Raw genomic sequence first — 14,188 nt, forward strand, 5'->3', positions numbered from 1 at the left:
TAGCCACATACCAGAATTATCAAAGACTAAAGTCTTGAACAAAACTCTTGAGAAAACACAGAGACAGAGGCGGGACCTCAGAGTATGCTCCTGGCTTGGTTTGAACTCAATACAGGAAAGAGGCCAAGGTCTTAGAATTCGATTAAACCTCTATCCTCTTGTCTATACTCCTGCCTTAACAAGCATCTGGAAGTAGAACTGATGCACACAATTCCACAAGATAAACATCCTGGTTCAGCATACTTCTTTCTCAAAGGCCTCACCATCATCTGACAACCCCAGCCATGCCTTCAGGAGAGAGAAACAACTGACAGTTCCCATGTCTTGGCATGCTCTGGGGACAGCCTCACACCAACGGGCACAAACAGCAAAGCAAAATGCAACCCTCCTGCCCAAAATCATCTGTTAAAAGACCAAGACACCTCTCATGCAGGAAACCATTGGGAAAAACCAAGCACCCACCTTCACAGGACAACATGAACAGGCTGCAGAAGAAGCAACACAAAAATCTCAAAAGAAAATGGGAGGAAGGACAAATTGCATTTCTCAGCCACGCTCATCACCAAGCCTGTCACTGCACACCCTACCCAGCTCCTTCCCACAGGAACACAAGGCTTTGAAACCCCTCCCCAAAAAGATAGGCTCACAAGAATGAGAACAAACCCTGCAGGGTTTTCTGCCCTTTCTTACAGGAGATCCCATCGTACTGGCCAAACAGACGGGCTTTGCAAGCTTTCACAGACTCTCAGAGCACGAGTTGCTGATGGCACCGGTTCACCTTGGTGCTGCTCCAGTACATAAATCTGATTGATTCTGGCAGTTCCTACACCAAGCTTGAAACCCACTCACCACTGATTGTTTCTGAATGTTACACTGCTAACACTGATAAATCGCCAGCGCAGCACCACAAGCTTGAGTGCCTTGGGAATACAAGGGAGAGCAGGAGAAAACTGACACTTCAGCTGGTCTTTAGACTCACTTGAGAAAACATATTGCAGCCAAGGCAAAATGTGTCAATTTGTATTTTTCACTGACTTCTGTGAAAAATAAACCAGCCCCAAGAAGCTGAGCACACTCAGATCAGATCTATGGAAAAGGAATCCCCAAAAAAAGTATGAAAGATAAGCCCTGAGTTGCGCAACTCTTACGTGATTCAGCTGAAACACGGTATCATGCTGAGGCCAGCAGATGGCACTGATGCAAAACAAGAGGAAGAGTAAAGAGGAAAACTAATTATCCTGTCTGCCTTCAGTTAAATGAAGCAAAAAGAACCCCAGGCATCAACTGCGGGGGAGGCACCCAGAGAAAAATGCACCATTATACATACTCCCAACTTATGTTTGTACCTGAATCAATTCTCCAAGTATAAGCGAAGAGCAAAGCCTCCCAAGCAGCCCCAACACACTATTACGCAGTTCTTAGAGGATCCTACTGATAAATCAGGTTTTTTTCACTGCGCTGCGACCACATCATCAGTAGAGAATATTTTGCCTCTCCAAAATTTCAAAGTCAGTTTCTGATTTGAAATTAGAGGTCACCTACCATTTACCATTCTACACTTGTATATTTTATACTTGAAATACATTCTGCACCTCCCTAAAGACAGAGGGGCAATGTGATCATGATGACATTCGCTGAAAATTAACTACTTTTCTGCAGCTTTGAAAACATGCTAAAAAATACTTTCTCCCAACATTTAAAAGGAATTTTCTTATACTCATTATTTTCTAAATTACTCATAATCTCACTTACCCCAAAGTGAAAGCTGCATTTGCCCCATCTGAAGGGGGAAACAGGGTGCTACCCACTCTCACAAGCCAGCCACACCGAGGCTTCTCTAGCCATCTCACTTCATCAGCACGCAGGGTAACAAGGTTCTGTCAAGGCGAGACCAGCCCAGGCCGCCATCACTGCCGTGGGGACGCGCTGCTCCAGCCGAAGGGCTCAGCCTGTCCTCGGCCCATGGCTCGCAGCCCACAGCCACGCGGCCAGCAGCGATGGAGCAGCTCCATGAGCTGGGTCGGAAAGACCTCTGCCTCGTGCCCTACCCAGGGGGGTCCTGTTTACGGACTCATTTGGGGACACCTCCCCAGCTTTGCTGATGACAAATCGTGGGCCAAAGCGTCACTAAATGAAACAGGCTCTCCGTCTGGTAACCGATGGGACGAACCCCAACAGCGTGTTGCAACACCCCAGCGTGTATCACGAGCGAGACACGTACGAACAACCCGCGGCACGGGGACAGGGCGCTGCAGGAGCTGCGGCCTGCACAAACGCAAGCTGGGCCGGGGCACAGCCACCCTCAGCCCTTACGTTTTGATAAGGAACTTCACTGGGAGGAAAAGCCCGCAGGGTGCACCCCGAGGGCGGTCATCGACGCCGCCATTAACTGACTTCAGTTCTGGCCCGAGTCCGACGAGCCGACCCTCAGCAGAAAACCCGCCCAAGCCGGGGCCAGCCTGCCCCGGGGGGGGGGTCGCTGTGAGCCCCGCCGGGCCCCGGCATGGCCCTGCTCCGCCGTGGGCCCCCAGCGGACGGCTCCGGCTGGAATGGTCCCGCCGGGAGACACACCGAACGGGCCGAGCCGTCAGGGAGAGCGGAGGGGGCGCGGGGTGCCCTCGAGGTCCCCCCCCACGCACAGGTAGTCCCCCCCGAACCTTACCATTGGTTGCCCCGCTTTGCTGCTGATTGGGCGGCGCTGCCATCGGGGCAGGGCGCGAGCGGCGATTGGCTGCTAAGGAGAGGCAGGCCCAGCGCTACCAACCGCCGGGGCGGGCGGAGGGGCACCACCCCCGGGGAAGGGCCGCACCTGCAGCCCCGGGGCGGGCCCGGCCGCGGTTAAAGCGCTCGGCGGGCGGTGCGTTCTCTAGTGGAGCCATGGCGGCTTACGTGCGGCTGGGCACCGGGGCCAGGATGCCCCTCATGGGGCTGGGCACATGGAAGGTAACAGGGCGGCGAGCCCACCTGCGGCAGGGCCCGGGGCCGCCGCCGTGCCGTGGCCTCTCGCTCCCGGAGGGGGCGCGGCGCTGCCGGTACCGCCGCCACCCCGGCCGGGCCCCCCTGCTCGGTACGGCGGTGCCGCCGCGGCGTTTGACACCGGGTGTCCCTCCCCGCCCGCTGCCCCCCGCAGCAGCCCGCGCTCCCGCCGCCGCGGGGCTCTGCCCAGGGACGCGGGTCGCTGAGGCCCCTCGGCCCCGGCCCCGGCTGGCAGCTGCTCGGGGCTGCTCTGAGAAGTGGCGGGGGAGTGATGAGGCCTCGGGCCGGCCCTGCAGAGCTGGCCGGGTGTTGGGGCCTCGCCCCTGCCAAGCTGTTGGGCTGAGCCCTGCCCGGGAGCGGATTGACAGGGGAACGGCTGGAGGCCGACTTTGAGCTCAGCAGCCTGTGCTGAGGCGTGCATAGACCCAAGGAAGCTTTGTGGAAAAGCTTCTTTTAAAGCCTCGTTGTGGCTTTACCTACCCTGTAGCTACCTCAGGAGCAGCATGTGAGAATCCCAAATACAGACCTATCATACCCTTTTCCCTTCAGTCTCCCCCAGGTAAGGTGGGAGCTGCAGTGATGGCTGCCATCGATGCTGGGTACCGCCACTTCGACTGTGCCTACGTATACCAGAATGAGAAGGAAGTTGGGGAAGGGATCCAGCAGAAGATCAAGGAAGGTGTTGTGAAAAGAGAGGACCTCTTCATTGTCAGTAAGGTAGAGATCACATAGTCTTGGACTGTGGACAGACCTGCTTTACCTGTGGTATTTTTACAGTAGGAAACTAAAGTAGTTTTAGGCTGTAGCATTAGAGAAATTTGTAATGTGAATAAGATTGCCCCGATACTACTTTCTTCTTTTCCTTTATCAGCTTAGTGATACAGTTCGACTCTTTCATGTACACTGACAGTATTTTTTATTGTTGTAGCCATTGGATAGGAAGAAAAAGCTCCCTGAGCTTTGAGCAGGGAGGAGAATCACCCTTCTCCTAACTGGCAGCAGCTTTCTTCCCCAGTCAATCTGGTAGCATTGAGTGAGCTCAAGGCTATGATACCCCCTCAAAATCTACTGAAAACTTGAGCACCACAGCCCTGCTGTGGTCTGGCACTCTGCTGAGGAGACCTAGAAGCACTGGGGGATGGATGAGGAGGAGAGGCCACCGGCAGAGCATCGGTGCAGGAGAAGGGATGCAGGAAAAGGCAGGGTGGACCAGGTAACACCAAGCCAGGTAGAAACCCCTGAGGCACAGGTCGGAGATCTCTTGGTGTCACCCACTGATACAGAGGCAGAACCAACTTGGTAACAGCACCGCGCTGACTGCTAAAGCACAGCAGAGGAGGCAAGACTGGCAGTGGCTGGTGCTTGTTTCAGCAGCCGGGCTTCGCAGTCCTGCCAAAAGGGGGTGTCTGCTGTGTGAGGAAGATGAGGTTCTGGGTGCCTTGGCACAGTGTGATCTGCTCAGCACATGCCCCAGGGAAGGTGTGGTTGGTGGGTTCTGTTTCTCTTGCTTACAAAGGAAAACGGGATATTTAGCTGGATTTTGAACTTACTTCTTACCTTGGTGCAGGTTGGTGCCACCCACTTCTTTGTGGCTTTTTTGTATTTGCTTGGCTTTGCCTGCTAAATTCAATGCAGGAGTTGTATGCATGGCCAGGAATGACAGGTGTGTGTCTTAATTTAAAAGCCACCTGTTGCAAAGGCAGACCCTGTGTTAAACATGGATAGCACAAATGTCTTAACTAAGGGAACCAGGTGACTTTGTTATGATCCTACTCAAATACGTGTGCTGCCACAGCACATACTGTCTTCAGTGTCACGGGCCAGTCCTGTGTACAGCATAAGCCCCATCAGAAGCGCGCTAGGATGGCCTTGATCCACGTCACCTTCCAAAGAAGATGGAGCACTTCTGCTCTGTGCAAGAGAGTGTCTGAAAGCTGTAACCCAGGAGGTCACAGCCTTTGCCTTTTGTCTCTAGCTATGGTGCACGTTTCATGACAAGCCTCTGGTGAAGGGAGCATGCCAGAAGACTCTTGCTGACCTGAAAGTGCATTACCTGGATCTCTACCTCATGCACTGGCCTTTTGGTTTGAAGGTACAGTAGCAGCAATGCCCTTGGCTTTGTTTCTTGTGACTACTGCTTTTGGGGAGCTTTGAGCTGTAAAGCCATATCAGTTGCTCTGGCTGAGAAGGACAGTCACGTGTCTGTTGCATGCGTGGGGGGGTGTAACGGTGGTTGTGTGTACTAGCACTGCTCTGGTGATGAGCTTTACCCTGGCCATGTGAGTTGGGCTCTTGATCTCTGCCCCTGAAACTGTTCCTTGCACACCCCTTTGATCCTGAGAATAATAGTCTCAAAACTAAGGGCAAGTGTCCCAGCTGCAAGCATAAGATAGGCTGCTCTCCCTTGCTCTTACGGATCAGTGTATGCTCATCTCAAAACTATCCCTTGAAGGAAGGAGGGCTGCACTTTGCTGGCTGTCAGAAATTTTTCTCTGTGTTGCAGAATCACAGAGCAAGAGAAAATATTTGTTTTCCATTTTTCTCTTTAATCGAAGTCTTTAATACAGTACAGATTGAGGCGAGGCAGCCTTGCCTGTAGAAGCCTTAGTGTTTTCCACTGAGACAGGAATTCATGAGGTGAAGCTTTTTGGACACCTAAACTTTTTCACAGTTTAGTGAAGGAACTGATGTCTCAGGTTGACTATTCCTAGTCTTAGCCGTTCCTTCCTGCTACAGTCTGATCAGTTTCTACCGTACTTGTTGCTTTTGAGGTGCTCATCTTTATTTCATACTATACTTTAGCTTTATGTTCACAAAGCTATGAAAGTGAAACTGTCTCATGGTGACATTAGCAAAGAGTTGAGTCTTGGTGTCTTTTTGTAACTTGTACACAAAGGCTCTAATTTTCCCAGTATTAGCAGCTTTACCCTGAGCCATTTTACTGACTAACTGCCACTGCCCGTAATACCTCTTTTCAGCAGACCTGGTGGTATATAGACTAAAACTACGTGTTCCCAGTACCTAATTCCCCTGAAGCCCTTCTGGAAAAAGAACAAAACAGTACTTCCTAAGTGTGTGCAAAAGAACAATACATGAAGTGAACATGTATGAGTCTGGAGGCTATAGTTCTGAGTGGCTTGTTTCCCTGTAGGTGTCTGAGTGAGTCATCACTTTGAGGGGTCCAGCAGAAAAATCCGTCTTTATAGGAACGGTCACTGGCAAAAATGCCTTCAATTCCTCCTGTTCCTCAGGAAGGAATGACTGAATGTAGAAAAGAATTGGTGTTCTTGCCTGCACTAGAAGCTTAAGCAATCGTGGTTGTGAGTTCTCATGGTATTAAGTGACCCTCTCACCAGATTTTCAAGCATTTTCTTTCTCCCTGACAGGCAGGAGAGGAGCTGTTTCCCACAGATGACAAAGGCATGTCTATACCCAGCCAGGCAGATATTCTAAACACATGGGAGGTAGGTTCAGCCACAGTGGAAAAATCATGTCTTCTGTTCTCAGTGGCGGTGTTAGTTTCAGCAGTCACAGAATGGCCTATGCATGTATACAGAATTAGTTGGAAAGAATTCACAAAAGTATGTGGTAGTCTTTAAAAATGTGCGTGATTAGTCAAGCTGTTATTTATATTCACTATGGATTAGCATCTCAAGTCACTGAGCTGCACAGTCACTTTAAGGGGAGCTACAGACCAGATTGAGGTTAGAAAAAGTTATTTACTTGACCATAACTGTACAATTTTTCTTTACCCCAGTTCTTGAACTGCTGAAACAGATTGCGCAGGAATAGACACTTAGATTGTGATCCTGCCATCCTCCTAGGGCATAGCCCTCCAGAGCTGTGACCATAGTAGACTCAGTCTTCTTTTCCTTGTGTAACTTTGTGAATTTCAGTCTCAGCAATGATTTTGGGCTTGGGTGTGATAGAAGATACCCACTTTTCCCTTTGAGAACCAAAAACTTGGCAAGTCCAAACAGTCACTTTGTACTTCCCATGAAGAGAAGCAATCCGTATCAGGAAGGATGTATTCAGGTCGTGTCTTGTGTACTGGATGCTGACTTTGCTCTTCTTTGTTAGGCCATGGAAGAGCTGGTCGATGCTGGTCTGGTAAAAGCCATTGGAATCTCCAATTTTAACCGTGAGCAGACTGAGAGAGTCTTGAACAAACCAGGACTGAAGTACAAGCCTGCAAATAACCAGGTAAGCTGCAAAGTGACTGCAGGTGAATAGTTTCCAGGGATTATAAAGACTTATTACAGTTGAATGAGGACATGGAAAAGGGATAATAAAGTAGACATGGCATGTACTCTAAATCCTGCTCTACAGGTATTTTTCAGTACAAAACAGACTGGAATATTTCCTTTTTGTCTCACCTTGTTGAGCCACTGTCTACAAATTCTGGGGTATTTCCCTATGAAGCATTCTCGCTGGAGGGATAAATAATCCAGACATGAGCTATCATTCTGACTCTGATCAATGTCTTTTATGCAGCCTTTCAGAACAAAGACTCAGTATAAAAGCTGGTGCCCTGTAGAATTATAGTCTTGTATTGTCACATAGACCACGTGCAGGGTAGGATGAAGGCAGCCTGTAATTAGGATTAAGAAAAAAAATCCCTGGAGCATGGCAACACTACAGTAGATCTGGAACTATCAGTCTCTACTCCTGTGTTGGCAGATCGAGTGTCATCCGTACCTTTCCCAGGAGAAGCTGATCAACTACTGCCAATCCAAAGGCATTACTGTGACAGCATACTGTCCCCTTGGACGCCCTGACAGGTAATTTCCAAGTGGGTTAGTGTGGTTTAAGTTTGAAGCATTTAGACTAATTGAATGAGTAATGGTGCAGATGTATTTTCTCTTTTTTTAATTATTTGTGCTAGGTAGAATCTTTTTGGAGTGATTCTTTGCCCTTTCTTCCTTTTTGTCTCTGTGTAGGGCTAAGCCAGAGGATCCTTGTCTTCTGGATGACCCCAAGATCAAAGAGATTGCAGTGAAGCACAACAAAACACCAGCACAGGTAGGTAGCTGCTGGACAGTGGGTACTCCTTCCTGTAACACAGCTGTTAAGGAAACTACGTCAGAAGAGAAGGTACAGCCTCTGTCACTGTTCCCTGTGAACTGTGGTGCTCTTTTTCTGGTGTTAACAGGCAATGGAGGTCGCTTACTATGTAGCCTACAATATATGCTACTGTTTCTTTGGCTGTCAGCCAGAAAAAAAATCTTGACCCACCTCCAGATGTCACTTCCCCTCTCAAGTCCTCATGCAGAGAATTAAAGCCTTGCAGAGGATGGAAGCCTTGCATAGACCGCTGAGAGCCCAGGTGGGAAGAAAATGAATTGACTGTCCCAAAGCTGGATGGGAAAGGAGGCCTTCCACATGGGCCTCCACAACCTCTCTCTTTGCCCTTCAGGAAGATTCTTAGGCCACAGGAATGGGAATTATTTGAATTGTATCTCCACAGAAGCAGGTATATCTTAGGGAGAGCAGCTGTTGGAACAGGCTCTGCTTCCTCCAGAACAGGAGCTGTCCTCACTGACTCAGTGGTCTGTTCCTGCAGGTTCTCCTTCGCTTCCAGATCCAGAGAAATGTGATTGCGATTCCCAAGTCTGTCACACCAGAGCGCATTGTGGAGAACTTCAAGGTGAGTGATTACAGGTGACCTGGGTGCATGACATGTTCAGGGATGGCATGCCTTCTCCCTGCAGATCAAGCAGCCATCCTTTCTCATCTTCTCTAAGTCCTCAGGCAAGAGGACTAAGCTTTTTCTGCCTGACTGGAAGCCAGGGCTACAATGAAAACTACAGCTGGAAAAAAGACAGAGCTCTTAAGGTGATAAAAGCAGTATGCTGGTAACCTTATGTAGTGTCTCCGGCTCTGTGACTTGTAGATGAAGTGGTGAGCAGGTCTGGCTTGGAGCCCAAGTGCAGTAACATTCCCCAAAATACAGAGTAAGCAATGTTAAGGGAAGAGTCCTGGTGTCAATAAACCCCATTGCTCCTCTGACTGTAAAGGCAGGGCTTTTTCCCGATATTGGATATCAAGATTTCAGAAGTGACATAGCTGGGTTTATTGGAATATGAAAGTCTTCCAGATCTTTCTTTGGAATTGGAGAGAAATCAGCCTCCCACGAATAGGCATTCTGCAACACAAAGTGCTTGTCAAACATCTTGGAACAGCTGGCACATGTAACTGCAGTTGGCAATATTTTTGCCAGTAGAGTCTCAAAATTCAAAGATACTACTTTACCTTTCCCTGTCTTATGAAGCCATCACTTCAATTTTCTTCGTGGTAGCTGGTATGGGGCTGTGTGCTGGATTTGTGCTGGAAATAGTGTTGATAATACAGGGATGTTTTAATTATTGCTGAGCAGTGCTTATACACAGTCAAGGCCTTTTCTGCTCCTCACACCACCCCACCAGTGAGTAGGCTGGGGGGTGCACAAGAAGTGGGGAGGGGGCACAGCAGAGACAGCTGACCCCAACTGACCAAAGGGATATTCCACACCATATGATGTCATGCTCATCCTATAAAGCTGGGGGAAGAAGGGAAGGCGTTATGGCATTTGTCTTCCAAAGTAACTGTTATGCATGATGGAGCCCTGCTTTCCTGGAGATGGCTGAACACCTGCCTGCCCATGGGAAGGAGCGAATGAGTCTCTGTTTTGCTTTGCTTGCGCACACAGCTTGTGCTTTACCTATTAAACTGTCTTTACCTCAACCCACAAGTTTTCTCACTTTTCCGATTCTCTCCCCCACCCCACGGTGGGGGAGTGAGCGAGTGGCTGTCTGGTGCTTGGTTGCTGGCTGGGTTAAACCACAACACTAACCAGCACCCTTTCTGATATGAACTTGTCCTTTAATCTTGTGAGTCTTGCTTCTGGTTTGGCTTGTTCAGAGAGATGATTTCCAGCTGTTTCTCTCTTTAGGTGTTTGACTTTGAACTGACTGAAGAGGAGATGGCAACCCTTCTCAGCTTAAACAGAAACTGGAGAATCTGTGGAATGAATATGTAAGTGATAGCTTGTTTCCTTCAAACGCTTAACTTCTTCAATAATCTTTACTCTGATCTCCCAGGTACTGGTATAGCTGTTCAAATTTGGTATATTTTGAAATCTAAAATCGTTTGGGGGGCAAAGTATCCATTATTTGACATCTTAGTGGAGTTATAGTTTCACTTTATTGACTACAGGATAAGTCACACTACTTATTCATGATGAATACTTTCTTTGTGGGCCTGGAATTCCAAAAAGAGGGTTCTACTTGATAACTCTGGCTATGTCCATGTTGAAGAAATGAGCATTAGGCAGCTTAAAACTTATGGTAATTTTTAGTTTTAGTTTTTATAAACTGATGTCAGCTCTTCTATGGTGGGGGTGGGAATGACCATCTGAAGTGCAGTATGAAGAATGACTGCTTGCAGATGTGCACCTCGGAAGTCTATAGCAAGACAAGTCTTGGGTGAAAGGCCAGAGAAACTGCTGTTTTCACACTGCTTAAAGAGTTAAAGTTCTCTGTATCTAGAAAGTAACTTATTCCCACCACTGTTCAGTGCCCAAATAAAAGGAAAAGACTTGAACTTGTTGGTCAAGTATGCCATTTCCATACTAAAGTCTCATAAATTAATTCTGTAGTTATGCAATACAGTGCCTCCCTTGAAGGTTCCTGTATAGACGCAGTGTAGTTCTAGCTAGCATTTATTTCAGTCTTGAGAGTAATCTTTCCTCTTTGATTTCCTCCAGGTGCAAAAATCACAAGGAGTACCCTTTCAATGCCGAATACTGAAGATAGCTTTATCCTGCTCTCCTGGGGTCTAGTGAGTTTCTACTGTTGCCTGGAGTTGTCCACTATGTAGCCTGCACACTGCCCTCACTTGGCAGGAGAGATACATAGTGTATGTATTCAGTGACTTTGCTTGGGTTTTTCTTTGGTGGAAGGAAGTAGTAAAATTGTTCTGAAGAACAAAATATGGGCTATAATAATTCCTCTATATGGCTGAAATAGCAAAGCAGAAAACACAGTGAACTAGCAATTGATTTTGGTTTTTTTAATCTTTTGCTTTGCAACACCACCACTTAAGGCTTCAGGGTAAGGACATGTGAGCACAGAAGAAAGGTCCATCCTGAAAGAATGAACTACATAATCACTGCCTGAGGATAAGAGATAACAGTTAACTTCACTTCTAAGAGCGCAGCCCAAATCTTTCTGGGAAAGAAGAATAAATGGGAGAAATGTCCAGACCTCCAGATGCATACCAACTCATACTGGGCCTATTTCAGTTACATTCTTTTACAGCCTGAAACTGGAGAGAGATTAGTGTTCAATTTTATTCTTACAAAAAAAAAAAAAATGTTTAGATTACTCCTGGTTTGGAAGTTCTATTCTAATGTGAAAAACGGGTAAACCAAGCCACTTGCATCAACAATGTCATTAGAAGCCGTTATCCATTTTCAATTTTAAATGATGTCACAGGAACATCAAGATCTAGTCTTGATCAAAAGTTGAATAACAGAAGACCAACACCTGAAACTGCTGGAAAGCTGTACAGTGGTATCACTTTGGACTGATTTGGTTGGTAGCAGGTGCTGACATCTGGCTACAAAAGCCCAAGTAAGAGAGACTGTGGGGAGAGGGGAGACTGGGTTAAGCAGGTGTCTGATACTGTGCAGAAGCAGAGTGTGCAGCGTGGAACTGTTAGTATTAATACTGAGCTGCTGCCCAGAGCCTGACACTGGAGCAAGTGCCGTTCCCTCCAGGCTATGCTATGCTGTCTCACTGGCATGGTAGCTGGGACAGGTCTCTGTTAACTGTAACTAAATGTATGAGTAAAGCTCACGCCTCACAAAGCCTGTCCCTCATGGTGGAGGATGCAGGTAAGCCTTGTTGGGCAGTGCTAGGATAGCTAGGAGGTGTTTCAACAGCGTGGCACTTCAGGGACCTGTAAGTGCAATGTGCCTCGGGCTGGTGGACACAGGGCATCTGCAGTGAACTACTGCAGTCTGATCTGTAACATCCATATCAGATCAAGCTGTAGGGTCTGACAAAAGCGTATGAAGTTTGAGTTGTCTTGAGCAACAGGGTGGTCTGGAAACTTCTTAAGAACGAGATGATTAAGCAAAAACTACTGTTGTAAAGGTTAATAGTATAAGGACCCAATGCTGACTAACATAGAAGTTAGTATGGCACAAACGCTATTGTAATTTATTGTACAACAAATGAATACACTTTACATGAGCTTGAGCTACTTGCATTGTACATTGCTCGTTTCTGAGTGCAGGTATGAAAGATGTTTGGCAGGTGACAGAAAGGCTGAGAGGTGAATGTCACAGGGACATCAAGATATTGCCTTGATGAGGAACAGAATAACTGGATGTAATGAATGATGGCTGACCAGCCAAGGCAAACAAGAATTGTGTGAGGTGTCTTGGTAAGTAGAGATATGGATGTGAAAGTGACAGGTGAACAATACCTGGAAGTGCTGGAAGGCTATATGGTGATAATGTGGACTGATCTGACAGCTGGCCTGTGCCAACATCTAGCTTTAAAAACCCACAATAAAGGAGACTATGGGGAAACATCGCTATACAGGTATTCAAAATTATGAGGACACAAGGTATAATATTATGTGGTAGTGCTAAGCCACTGCCCGGACCCTGACATGGAGACAGGTCAGAGTCAGATGTTGTATTTCCCCCAGGTGAGACCACGCTGACTCACTGGAGTGCTAGTTGAGGGACACATAATATTATACCTTGTGAATACTTCTAGGTATTGTTCTCCTGTAACTTTTGCATGCATAGCTCATATGTACCAGGACTCCTTCTGTGCATATGTATTGGTCCACTTGGTAAATTCAGCTTAGCAATGTCACATTGCCTGGTGCTCCTTTACCCCATGACTAAATGCAAAAAGAAGTTAGGTTTTTTTTTTTAATCACATAAAAAGGCTGAAGCTTTTGTTTTCAAATGAGGTGTGAATGAAACCTGCACTTTTGGTTTGAGTGTTATGGTTATGAGAGAGACGGGACAATAGACCTCAGATATGTTACAGCTTTAGATGGTGTTTGGTTTTTTTTTTCCCCCCTGTTGGAATGAGTAAGTACCACAATGTGCAAATATTCTGCTCAGTACACTGATATATTGAGATCACGTAAGATATTCTAAAATACATATATACACACAAGTCCCTAGAATACATCTAATATGCTTTTCAGATAGAGGTGATCCAAGTATTTCCAACCAAAACCTCCAAATGAATGTAATATGCAACCTCAAGATAACGCAAAAAAATATGGAACAGGTATTGTGGCACAAACATTAATGATAAATATTACTCATCATAGGCAAACAAAATAATCAGAATTTACAAGGGGCAGTACTTGCTCCTTTGGTTTTGGTGTGTTTGTGGGTTGGTGAGGGTTTGTGCTTGAGCTTTTTCTTTTAAATGATTTAAACACATTTGCATATTTGAAACACTGCACTAGCCATACTTGTCCTTTACCCCCAGGTCACACGCAGCAGTCTCTTGGGTGAATTCATCTCACCTAACTTTGGGTGTCTGCAGTGTAGGCGCAAGCAGCCACCTCAGGGCCAACCTCTAAGCTCCAGTCACAGGCAAGAGCTGTTTGGGCAAAACGAGGCACCAGCACTCCATGTGATTCATTATGCCCAGGGCCTGGGCTGCTCTTGGTTCTGGCCCATCTTGCTCTTCAGGCTCTCCAGACCTCACATGCTCCCTCTCCTGTGAACAGAGGTGAAATCAGCTGCAGTCACCTACACTTAATGGACATGAAACCTTCCTGGGACAATTCCCACCAATAAAACCATGTCATGCTTTTCCCTACAGGCATCAGAGGGCAGCCAGCCCTCAGAGGAGACTTGAATATCCCTATCATTGCAGGCTAGGAGCAAAGCAGACAGCCTTCCTGCAGGTGAAGATTCTTTCCACTTTCATGATTTTGAGTTGTTGTTTTCTCAGATACCAAACACTGCTAATTGCATGATGCTATGATTTTTGGTGAATTAGTTACTACATGTGAATATCAACACAGCCAGCCTGAAAGGCATTACAATAAGCATTCAGCTTTAGCGCAAAACCTTGCACACAGATCAAATCAGGTCTTTCCTCACACACACAGTTCCTTACCTTGTGCAAGGAACCTTGGGTGTTTTAGCAAGCACACAGTTTGCTATATTTCCCAGGCTAGCTGT

At 47.1% G+C, this 14,188-nt stretch overlaps 2 protein-coding genes across 3 annotated transcripts in view; one reads left to right on the forward strand and one right to left on the reverse strand.

Annotated features, from left to right (window-relative positions):
• BPGM (bisphosphoglycerate mutase) overlaps positions 1–2,616 on the reverse strand; it is a 36,461-nt gene extending 33,845 nt beyond the window's left edge. Inside the window, exon 1 of one of the 2 annotated variants that reach the window (XM_075115216.1) lies at positions 1,753–2,616. The gene's annotated coding sequence lies outside the window, so the exon portion shown is untranslated. The remainder of the gene's footprint in view (positions 1–1,752) is intronic. The other variant, XM_075115194.1, reaches the window with a different exon arrangement.
• A 159-nt stretch (positions 2,617–2,775) lies between these two features.
• LOC142067020 (aldo-keto reductase family 1 member B1-like) lies at positions 2,776–12,922 on the forward strand. Its single transcript, XM_075115247.1, has 10 exons — positions 2,776–2,943; positions 3,526–3,693; positions 4,952–5,068; positions 6,363–6,440; positions 7,057–7,179; positions 7,657–7,757; positions 7,917–7,998; positions 8,540–8,623; positions 9,908–9,990; positions 10,721–12,922. The coding sequence occupies exons 1-10, from the start codon at positions 2,878–2,880 to the stop codon at positions 10,761–10,763; spliced, it is 945 nt and encodes a 314-aa protein (XP_074971348.1). The 5' UTR covers positions 2,776–2,877; the 3' UTR covers positions 10,764–12,922.
• Positions 12,923–14,188: the final 1,266 nt, after the last annotated feature.

The sequence above is a fragment of the Phalacrocorax aristotelis genome, chromosome 1 (assembly GCF_949628215.1).
Source record: "Phalacrocorax aristotelis chromosome 1, bGulAri2.1, whole genome shotgun sequence".
Taxonomy (NCBI): Eukaryota; Metazoa; Chordata; class Aves; order Suliformes; family Phalacrocoracidae; genus Phalacrocorax; species Phalacrocorax aristotelis.